We start from the raw sequence: 12,384 nt of genomic DNA, 5'->3' as shown, positions 1-12,384 counted from the left end.
CAAAAGGGGCCTAAGCTCATAACATCCTTAAGAATATGAAGAAGAAGAAGAAAGTCACACTGTGGCAAACTTTAAGAGTTCTTGAATATTTTGCCTGGCATATATTGCAAAGTGATTGCCTGTGAGATATAATAATTAGTAACACTAACAATACCCTTGATTTCAAGAATGCAGTATTAACCAGAGAGCTCAGGACCTGCTTTACTATCATGATGTCTTTTATGTGAAGACACACAGCAGGGCAAGCTCTGAAATTCACTTTTATTAAAAAAAAAATGGCCTCTATATGTGAGGTAAACTTTAAAAGATCAGTCATGCTTCAGGAGTTCAAAAGTCATGTGCTGCCATCTTCACTGAAAAGACCCCAAAATAAGAAGCCACTTGGGAGGCAACGGATCACATCTCAAAAGTGGTTATACTCTGCATTCATCAATGGCTGCCGTGCCAAAAGTGTATACAATATGACCAAAATCTCCACAAACACATAATGGATGTGTTTTTGTTACATACCCACTCCCTGCAATTGGTGAGACAATAATATAGCACACGATAATTGGCTAATAAATTATCTATACATCCAAACTCACTGAAGTACATATAATCACAACCTGGTTAAGTACTACATTTCCATCAGGATTTTACACATAATTGGCAGCACATGGCTAAAAACAACTGAAAACTTTTACGTATCTGTAATTTATAGCTTTTACAGTACATGGAACTAAAGTATAAACATAGATTCTGATGGTTGGCTGTGTCAAAAAAAAAGCTATTTAATTTTCACTAACATGCTCCCAAAAATGTTTTGAGGTTTTAAAAAAGGTCTAAGAGCATGATCGCCAATGTATATCCTTAAAAATACACATCTTAGTTACTTCTTAGACTAAATAATAAGCCTCCTTTTCCTTTCGTCTTTCAAGTGTAAAATCCTGGTTAGATTAAGGGCACTAATGAAAAGGGCAACCAGTAGCCACTAACTATTATAAACAGGTAACCCATCAAATGTTCAAGAATCAAAGATCAGCTGGTTTGTTTCATCTATTTACACATTTCACCTGGTTCATCTATTTACATGTTGTGTCTCCCTTTAGACTGTAAGCTTCTAGAGGACAGGGACTGTTTTGTTGTTGTGTCTGTATTCTTGGCACCTAACATAGCACCTTGAACACAACAGATGTTAACAAAAACTATTTTTGAATTTCATTATTCAAAGCAGTTCAAGCTCCAGTCTAAGTGAAATTCACCACTGGAAAGAAAGGATTTGGTAAGAAACACAAGGTAGGGTTGGAGGAGACATGGATAAAGGGAATGAAGAAAGGAGTGGTGACTTTTTAATGAACAAGTGATAATTAACTTCGTTCTTGTATTGTTACTAATGCAAGATAGTATAAATTACTCCGAGTGAAAATAAACCAAACACTCAGTAACAAAAACAAAACAAGTATTTAATGAAGAGGAGGGAGGTGGCATTTATCTGTTATTCTCAGAAATGCACTTCTAAATATCATTGTTCATCAAAAGTGCCAAGTGTTTATTCAAATAAATTGTTCAGGTGAAACGACAAATAAGACATTAAGTTTCTAACACTAACTAGTTACATGACTTTATAGTAAGTGATTTGACTTCTGTAAATTGACTTAGTTGAAGTTGGAGTGGATATTCTTTAAGGTCTTAAAGCTATAAAATCCTGAAACTATTATCTATACATCACTGATTATATACCTTTGTGAAGCTAATGTCCCACTTAAATATTAATGAAATCAGTATCTGTTCTGTACAATTCAAAAGGAAACCAAGAGAGGAAGTCAATTCCTACTAAAGGACATAAGACAAGAGTCTTGACCTTCTCTTTTGAAAAATGAGTCATAGGGAAAAAAAAAAACCTTCAATTTAAAGGGAAAAAAATCAAACGCTTAGAATTTTCATTATACTTCAGGTGATAAAAATATTAACCAATTTTTACATAAATATTATTACTCTGAAATAGACTGTAAAGTGTAGTAGGGAAAATAGCCTTTTAAGATGCAGGAGACCTAGAATTATCACACTGGATAGCCTTTGGGGGAGAGGTTGGTCTTCATATAGGGATGAATAAAATGACTTTTAAATCCTTGTCTTCTGATCTAATTACCATCATCTCTGGACTGTTTGATTTTGTCCTTTTTTAGTCACATAAGTATTTCTGTAGTTAAGTTTTATTTTTCATAAATCAGATGACTTCCTTAGGAAGAATTAAGTAAATTATGAGAATAAAGTAAAGGAAGGAATTTATTAGTAAACCAATGGGAGTTACAATCCTAAATTCTTTCAGAGAGAAATGAAATATAAACCTGAATAAAGTCCCCTACTTAGTCCTCTCTTTAAAATGCAAAATAGTATTTGTTTCAGTTTGGCATCTGAAAACTTAGGTATACATATACATCTACATACAAATATACACAGGCAACCCCAGCATAACCACATTTAGCTGGTAGGTTTTAAAGGATAATCAACACAACTAAAGATCTTTTCTATTAAAACACTGGAGAAATGCTAACTTGAGTTCTCATACAGACTAATGCATCTTTATTAAAACATCAATGCACCTAGAAGTGGGAAGGAAAGAGAAAAGTGAGATGAGTAGGTTGTCTTACTCATCCATTTGACATTAATCTGGGGACCACAGAATCCTGAAATGATTTCACATCATATACCATGCACAGCTTGTAAGCCAAAACATTTTAGAGCTATTGCTAAGTAACAATAGATTTAGCAAAGAGAGATATCACACATTTGTTTAATAAGCCTCTTATCACACTGTGGCTCAAAAATCCCACGTGTAGAGAGGCATGATAGGCATTCAAAGCTTGTTTTATCATTTGTTAATGCAAACTAACAAATAACCACAGAAGAGACATCAGTGGACCTTCACCCTTAAATACTTTAAATACTCGATTTTAAGTCCATTGATAGCCCCAAGAGGAAAATAAGTGAAATTTTCAACTACGTATTACCCAGTCTTTAACAAGGACTAAGGCCTCATGCTCAATCTCAAAAGTGCAACTGCATAAATAATGCCAATATGATTAACCAGTACATGATCACAGCTCCTGCTGTGACTCATGATTTAGATCAAGCTTAAGTTTAATTTTGTAGTTTTTCATTTTGTTTATAGAAAACTAAATATCTTACAGCTCTCTAGTCATCAGGCATTAGTGTTCTGACACAGAAAACTTCATTATCACAACTCATGCCTTCTACAATTGGCCATGTCTACCTTTATTTAAAAAAAATACACTGTGGATTTTTTAGTTGAAAATTTTACTCTTGAATTGAGTGTTCTTTTGCTAATACTGTATTCATATCAAGTGAGGTTCACTGATAGAGAACAAACTTCATGCTCTTGATTGCTGAATATTTACAAAACACCTACAGACCTTTACATATCATTTAAACATTATAAAAATGACTAGTAAGCAATTTGAAAACCTTGCATTTCAGAATCACATCATTCGACAGCTTTCTTTCAATTCACTTATATATCACTAACTAAACCCTCTTCTGTCTCACAGAGAAGAATTAGCTAAAAATAAACACATAAATCTACCTAAACCAAACAGAGAACAGCTGGTGAGTAAGTGATATGCATTACCACTGAAATCAAGATGGTGCCAACAGAAATCCAGGAGAGCCCACCTATGGAAAAATAGGCAGGTGAATATAAAAATAAGCACTCTCTGCTTCTCTTTTGTTGTGCAATGAAATGAGTAAAAAAGACCAGAGTCAGACCCTAGTTCTCTTCCTGGCTCTATGTGAAATGATTTCACACCTCTCTGGGTCTGTTATCTCAGTTATAAAATAAGGGGTTGGGAATAAATGATTTCTATGATCCCTATTAGCCCTAACATTCAACTCTGTTAAGTCCATTCAAATTTGTATTTGAAAAAAAAATAAATTGTACTGGTGTGAAGATCTCTGTGTATGTAAATCTTGTCTTTTAGTCAGCTGATATGAGGAGTAGAAGGGACAGCTGTGTTGGCTGTATCACTGGTAAATATCACAGCAGAAGTTCATTCAAATACAGGAGGTTAAAATGAATTTCTGTAGGGCCCTTAGCTTTTTTTTTAAAAATGCCTGACTATTCACAAACGAAAATGAATATGATACACAGGTACACTAATAAATCCACTTTACAAAATTCAAAAGTAATAAGAATTTTTTTAATCTCAAATTTTTCAAAGTTGAATAAAGTAGCAAGACCAACAATCTGTCACTGAATGAATTAGTTTCACACTGTTTAAGTGCAAAATCAGAACTAGATTGTTAACTCTAACTTCCTGAATAATTTTTATTGTAGGGTCTCATACTAAGAAACACAGAATATCCTAGGTTAAAGTAGGTTAAAGCCTAAGATAACCTACTTCACACAAGGGGAGCATTATTAGATCATACGTTATACTATAAGGTAGTCCATTTCTACACACTGTGCTACATTTAGTCTCCAATATTTATAAAAATGTGGCACAGCTTAAAATGTGAAGTGTAAAGATCTTTTGAAAGTAACTTTTTAAAAAAGAAAAATGCATTTTCCAATTTGCTTATGCAATAGAAACAAGCAAATGTCTAGATAAGAAATTTAGGTCAGACATACATTACAGCATCCTGGGAGAGAATGAGAAATTGACACTAACCCAATAGTATACTGTGTTACATAATACAGGAGAGCAGTCAGCTAATATGATACCTAAATTATTAATACCAAATAATTTCCAGATTTGTTGTATAATGCCCAATGAGTTATACAATATGGCATTTTAACCTAATTTCTTGTCTTTCCAAATGAATTTCCTAAATATCTCAAGAAAAAGAATTGGACACATTCAGCAATCCTACTACTGCATCGTTAAGTAGACATCAATACTAAAATAGTCACACCAATTTCCCCTCATATTATCCTTTTGGTGTTTATTCCAATGCCTTATATCAGATGAATTCCACTGTTATACACAGTTTTAATGTGTGAGAGATAATACTTAAATAACTAAATACAAAATAATGAATCTGTTCCATATTTTTACAGACTACATTCCCAAATGTGGTTATTAGGGACCTGCCTGTCAATTTCTATTTCTCCTCATTTTCCTTGATTCAATGGAACTTGGAGATCACCAAAAGTTAAGTCCTATTCACATGTTATTTGATTTACCATAGTCACATAAAATTAGAATTATCAAGCCCACAGATTTGTTGGGTTTTTTGGTAAGGAAAAAAATGGCAATGGACAGAGATCTGTCATTTAATATTAGACCCTCCTTCACCAGGCCATGTGAGGTAATAAACAGTGAATTTTATCATTTCAAACAGGAATATATGAGGCTAAATTAGCTTGCTACTTTTTTCAACATGTAGATGCTTTCTTTTGTACTGACACTCCTCTATTTTTGTACCAACAATTAAAAAAAATACAATTCCAAGTGGTTTTATCACCCTGTCAACATCATCTTCCAAAGAAGCATCCCATAAAGTGTATTTATCCATAAACCCAGATCTATCATCAACTGAACACACCCATCACCATTTAAAATTCAGAGAAAAAATGAAAATATCACCTCCAGTTTTTGCCATACCTCCAACCCCAAAACATAAGAGAAGAGATCAAGGTGACATATGTACGCTTCTTCATAGAAATGATTCAGTCTTCCCATGATATAACTTCTTGAAAAATTTCCCTCATGTCCATAAAGGTCTAGCATCCCAAATACTTTCTGAAAGGATTTTAAAACCTGAGGTAAATAAAATGCAGAGGTGTGTGCACACATACGTATTTACACATCTGATACTTGTTTTGCAAAATGGCTTGAGAGGAAAAAATATGCAAATTTTCAGCAGGAATAAATCTTTCCTTCCTTGTTATTTGTTTTATTGCTTCTCTGTAGGGCTCTGCACTTCAACAAACATATAACTTTAACTACAGATAAAGACAAAAGGACAGTGCATGACAAACACATCACACATGAAACACCCCCCCCAATATTTGCTCTGGAAAAACTATAGTCCATTTAACTTATTTTAATTTAGGTGCAATTCCAAAGGTATAAAAATGCCTTATCAACTAAATCAAGACTGAGTTCTTGTTTGAAACAGTTTCCATCTTGTTTAAAAAAAAAAAAGGAAACCAGCATTGCATACCTGTTACATTGATTCTCATGTTTATTCTACTTCTATACATAGCATTTTGATTTTAATCTACTGCATTTAGAGATCACATCTTATATACTTGTACAGTATAACATCTAGGTAGAATATGTTTTAACATGATAAAATCATAAATTACAGTTCATTTAATAAATTATTATGGTGATACATGCAATCTCCTTCCAAGCTGTGACCATCACTCAGTACAGTTTCCCTTGTATCTTGTTGAGAGGTCCTGCATTCTGCCTTTCGGGTCTATCTTCAGATAATTAAGTGGCTTACCCAGTGCCCAGTGCCCTGCACCAATTGGTCAGTGTTGCCGTATACACCTCACTGTGATCCCATCACCAATACCTTCTCAACCCCTAAGTTGGCACACATGTGGAATTTCACTCTGCAGCCTTCCTCAGCCACAGGAGATCACAGTGAAGCGCTTAGAAATGCAAGACATGTTGTGGAGAACGATGCCGAGTAGGAAGACCAAGACGCAGGCCACCAAGATCACAGTGCAAACCCCTGACCAGGTGGAGCTTTTCACCACGCCCCTCCTGTCTTGCTCCTCCTCCACCACCGCATCTTGGGGAATCCCCCCCTGGAGAGGCTGCTGTTCTGTTGGGATCGTCACCACAGTGACAGACTTTTGCTGGCTACCTGGCAACAGGCGGCAGCCAATGTCTCCCGGCAATAATGCTCGCTCTTTGGAGATGGGTAAGGGTAGCATGTAACACCCATTGCTAGGAAGTTTGATGAAGACAGGAGTGTTCTCCGAAGTGTGAGGGATTGCAATCACTGCAAGCACCTCAGGATCATCAGGGAGTTGGGAGACGGAGAACCCCGGGGGAAGCTTGGTGATACCCCGGCACCAGGGGCACCTCAGGTCCTTCTGGCTTGTCCTCATTTGCTGGAGGCAAACTGAACAGCAGGTATGTTTGCAGTCTAACAACTTGGGCCTCCTTCGGGGGCTGTAATAATTGAAACAAATCTGACATTCCAGCAAAGAATCTTGAGAAAGGGTCTCCATCATCACCTCTGGGCAGGGAGGGGCAGGTTCAGGACCTTGGGGTTTCCTCCACAATCTAAAGTAGGGTGGGGCTCTGCTCAGGATACACTCTTTTCTTGGTGTCCTTCCAATGCAGGAAAGTGACCAGGAAGTTCACAGGCATCTAGGACATTTGGTCATGCCTGAAGGAAATACAGAACACAAATAAGTTAATTGAAGAAGTCCACCCTAACTCAGGAAAAGAATGGGTATCTGTGCATATGTTTGTCCTATTTCAAACCACCTGAGAATTCTTTTTTTTTTCATCCAGAAATATAAAATGGGAGATTTATAGCAGCCAGACACCGCTCTCCACCTTCCACACTCAGAAAATCACTAGCTGTTTGCAATCTTAACCTTTTCTCCACAAAACCTTCAAGAACATAAATCTAAATTAAGTCTTGACAATGAATAAGGATTCTAAAAGCATTTCTACCCTTAAGACTATGGACGACCTAGGATGTATGGAAGGTAATGTTAATGAAAGCTGCATGTATAAACCAAGGCAATTCTATGCTTCAAATAGGTTCCCAAGGAGAATGAGATTCATTTTTAAAGAAACAAATACTTCAGTAAACTCCATTAGGTCCCTTCACTTCCTCAGGGAATGAATTTTTTTTTCAACATTTCTACATTATCAAAGGAATGCGAGTTCACTTTCCTGCTAGGACAAATCCTAGAGACATCAAATAATTGAAAACTTTTCCTTAATTCCTTCACTGTATAAACTCATCTATATTTTTTATCTTTTTTTTTGTTTTCTTTGCCTCTCTTGGCCCCAATAATAACAACATATTCATTTAGCCCTTTTAAGTTTGCAAAGCACTTTACATATGTCTTATTTGAGCCTCACAACAATCTGGAGGAAGGTACTATTTGCATTATTATCCCCATTTTACAGATGAGGAAACTGATGCTGAAAACCAAGGTTAAATGACTTTTTTGTGCTCCCATGTTAAGTGTCTGAGTGTCAGAGATGGTTGGTGTGCAAACACTCCTAAAAGATAATTTTTCTCTGACCTCTGTGACCTTGTCACACCAACACTGCTTTCTTCCTATCAATCAGCCAACAAGTATTTATTAAGCACCTATGTGTCAGCAACTGTGTCAGATGCCAGGATTACAGAGACGAAACTAAAACAGTTCTACCCTTAAGGAACTTACACTCTATCAAAACAACATGTACATATAAGTGTGCGTGTATATATATATATATGTAAATACAAAGAAAATTTGGGAGTGGAGGAAGGGATTGGCAGCTGGGGTGGAGGAGGTAGCTACAAAAGATGTGATATCGAACTGAGCTTTGAAGAACTAAGTGGTGAGGGAGAATTGCACTCAGGGATAGGATAGGAAATCACTTGTGCAAAAGTCAAGAGTGGAGATGAAAGGTGAGGAATGAAAAGGAACGGGCAACATGATATATAATCCAGCGAGCAAACAATACACATTTATTAAGTGCTTATGTGCCAGGACAGTGGAAATAGTGCTGGCTTTTGAATCAAGAGGATCTGGGGTTCAAATCCTGACTCTCTTGCTTCCTTGAGCGAGTCTCAACCTCCCAGGGTCTCAGTTAGATTAAATGTCTTCTGAAGTTCCCCCCAGTTCTGGGTCTCTGATCTAAGCTATGACTGAATTTGAGTGCATGCATGAAGGAGAATAATATATAATATGACTAAAAAGATAGGCTGGGGCCAGATTGTGAAAGATGTAAAATGCCAAATAAAGGAACGAATCTGAATTTGACCGAAAGTCACTAGTTTTTAAAGCAATGACTTTGGGGAATGACATGGGCAGACCCATGCTTTAGGAATATCACTTTCACGGCTGTATGGAAAATGAACTGCAGGAGGAAGAGACTTGAGGAAAGGAAACCAAATGGGGGTTTAAGTATACTAGTTCAAGCAAGGGTTAATGATGGCCTCAACTACATGACTGACTAGAGAGAAGGGAATGGATATTTGCTATGTTGTAGATAGAGGTAGAGCCAACGGGACTTTGCAACTAGCTGAATGTGAAGGATAAGGAAAAGTGAGGAACCAAGAATAACTCCAAGATTGCAAACCAAGATCACTAACTGGAAGACGCTGAGGTTGCAAACTAGAAAGACTAGAAGTATGCGGACACTTCTCACAAAAATAAGGAAAATTAGGAAGAGTGGTAGAAAGGATGATAATCATATGTGCTGGGCAGGTTGAGTTTGAGACGTCTGCAGGATACCTAGTGTTGGTGACTTTCCCTCATAAATGCCTCTAATAGATTCTGATCACTTTCAATAACTTCCTAATCTTACACATACAGCATATGTATAGAATATTTCTTATCCAAGTAGCTTAAAAGTTCCTTATATTAAGATTCTTAAAGACTGATGATGAAACATGTTATCCACCTCCTGACAGAGGCGACTGACCAGAGTGAAGACCTGAGACATGTTTTGTTTTGATATGGTCAACATGGAAATGTGTTTTGCTTAACTATACATGTTTGAGACAGAGATTTTGTTTTTATTTCTTTCTCAATGTGGGAGGGAGAGAAGGTGGATTTTCATTGATTGAAAAAAAGTAAAATTTGGTTTTAACATTCCACAATAATAAACAATCAAAAGGGATCATCTTTCCCTTCTATGCCATTACTCTGTCTGACCATGTCGTTTTTCAACCAAAGACACACCTGACCAAATACTGTTTTTGACGATCAAACATTGGTACAGAGAAAGAAGATACAAACACTCTTAAAATGCTATTTGCCATTATAAGCTTAAGCTTTGGTAACCTCTTCATCCTTGTTCATCTCCTCCCTAGCTGCAAAAGGAAAACTTTTGCCAGGTATCATTAACTCACTGATCATTATCAACTATTAAAAAATGAAAACCTGATTATATGCAAATTAACAAAATATCCTGCAAGTTTGACATAATTTCTATTTAAGTGAATCCCATTTTTTCTCTGAAGTCTATGGTAAAATTAAGGGTGAACTGTCTTGAAAAGCACTTTGGCCCACGGGTGTAGTAATATAGTTAAAAGGGTATTGGACTTGGAGCCTGGATTTGAATCTAAGAGCCAACATTTTTTAGCTATGGTGACTGTGAATACATCACTAAGACTCTCTGAGCCTCAGTCTTAGAGGGAGTTTCCTCATATAGAAATACCTCATACCAATGAAATCACAGGTACAGTACCTAGCAGGCACTTAACAAATATTTTCTAAATTGTTGAAAATTTGGTTTCTGACTCAAATCTTGCCCCTCTCTAATCCATCCTCCACCCAACTGCCAAACTTATCTTCTTTTTTTTGGCATGTTTTATTAGATAGACAGGTAGGTAGATAGATAGATGGATGGATGGATGGATGGATGGATGGATGGATGGATGTTGTTAAATTACTTCAGTCATGTCCAACTCTTTGTGACCCTGTTTGGAGTTTTTTTGGCAAAGATAAAGAATGTTTTGCCATTTCCTTCTCCAGCTCACTTTACAGATGAGGAAACTGAAGTAAACAGAGCTAGTACATGTCTAAGGCTGTATTTGAACTCAGATCTTCCTGACTCCAGGCCTTGTGCTCTATCTACCACACCACTTAGCTGCCCTAGATAGATAGATGGTATGTGTGTGTGTGTGTGTGTGTGTGTGTGTGTATGTGTGTGTATGCATTTGTGTGTACTTATATATATGTGTACATACACATATACAATATAGTTAGTATATTCATATAATTTATAAACAAGCAAATGTATACATATTAGGGAAATGTCAATTTTTTTTTATTGATAGGAGTGTGTGATATGAAAAACTTGGTAACATGAGGACCTTAGAACAGGTGCTTAATAAATGCTAGTTCCTAATATTGCACCTTAGCCTAAAGAGAAGACTCTGGGAGAAATTGGGCTGTCCTCAGGTATTTAAAGCACTGTCACATGGAAGAGGAATGAGACTTTTTCTGGTTTGGCCTCAGAGGGCATAACTAGGAGCATGACAAGGTAGTAATAACCAATTTCAGCTTGAAGGAAGGAAAAATTCCCCCCAAAAGGGAAGTCTTCACAAGTGGAAGGGGCTGGTTACCTTTAGACATTGTGTGTTCCCTCTCTTGAAGTAGAACCAGAATGCCTACTTGTCAGGGATATCAAGAGGGACAGAGGAGGCCAAGTGAAGAGTTCCTGTTAAGAGTTCCTATATGGCTTCTCAGTCTCTCCTCTCAGATTCTATAAATGCTTGTTCATGTGAAATAGTCAACAAGAGAGCAAAACATAGTGTGAAATACTGCTGCCGCATTAGGTGTTGGGAACGAAGAAGAGTTGTAATCCTTACCCTGAATGAGGTTACGTTCTGGAGTAGGGATGAAAGGATGCAATACAACACACATACAGGTAAGTAGGATACATCCTAGGGAAACATGGAAGCCAATGAGGAGAGATCTAGACAAAGTATCTACTGAACACTTGAAGGGTTGAACCAAGGTGGCACCTAGACTAAGTTTTAAAACATAAGGCTTCTAAAACACAGAATTGGGGAAGGAGTACATCCTCAGGAACAGGGAAGCTGCAAATTCTTACAAATGGAGGGCAGCTTGTAAAGCATAAAAAACAACTAAAAGTCCATTTGGCTAGAACACAGAGTTCATGATGGAGAGTAATGTGAAATAAAGCTGGAATGGCAATTTAGAGGCAAGACTGGGGGGGGGGGGGTCTTAAATGCCATGAAACAGATGTTGTATTTTATCTTGACAGCAATGGAGACACACTGAAGGTTTTTGAGCAGCAAAGAAAGAGGGTCTGACTTGTGTCTTTGGGAGGCTTTTGTGGCCAGTGTGGAAAGAATGGATCAGAAATCTCAGAATGGCATCTGGGAGGCCAGCTAGGAGGTGATGAAGGACTGAATTAGTGTGGTACTCATATAAATTGGGAAGGAATACAGATTTCAGAGATATTATGGAGTTAGGATAGGAGATTTGGTAAGTGAATGGAGGTAATTGGGGAGAGGAGCTTTTGACCCTGGGTAATGGAAGGATGCTAATTATCCTCAACAAAAATAGAAAAGTTGGGGAAGGGGAGGGTTTTGGGGAAAAGAAGATGAATTCACTTTCAGATAATGAGCCTAAAAGCTAGTGGGTCATTAAGATAGAAATCTTTCTACCTAACTGCTTCGGGTTTAATAAATGTGTCAAGCAAGAATTAA

General features: G+C 36.9%; 1 protein-coding gene across 2 annotated transcripts in view; it reads right to left on the bottom strand.

Annotated features, from left to right (window-relative positions):
• Positions 1-1,874: 1,874 nt before the first annotated feature.
• RNF152 (ring finger protein 152) overlaps positions 1,875-12,384 on the bottom strand; it is a 100,874-nt gene continuing 90,364 nt past the window's right edge. For both annotated transcript variants that reach the window (XM_027869102.1, XM_027869101.1), the window contains exon 3: positions 1,875-7,356. In XM_027869102.1, the coding sequence (XP_027724903.1) occupies positions 6,581-7,198 (618 nt within the window). In that variant the 5' untranslated portion in view covers positions 7,199-7,356 and the 3' untranslated portion in view covers positions 1,875-6,580. The remainder of the gene's footprint in view (positions 7,357-12,384) is intronic.

Source organism: Vombatus ursinus, unplaced genomic scaffold, assembly GCF_900497805.2.
Source record: "Vombatus ursinus unplaced genomic scaffold, bare-nosed wombat genome assembly UNPS02014791.1, whole genome shotgun sequence".
Taxonomy (NCBI): domain Eukaryota; kingdom Metazoa; phylum Chordata; class Mammalia; order Diprotodontia; family Vombatidae; genus Vombatus; species Vombatus ursinus.
Note: the sequence above shows the minus strand (reverse complement) of the source record. Positions and strands in the feature narration are given on the sequence as shown.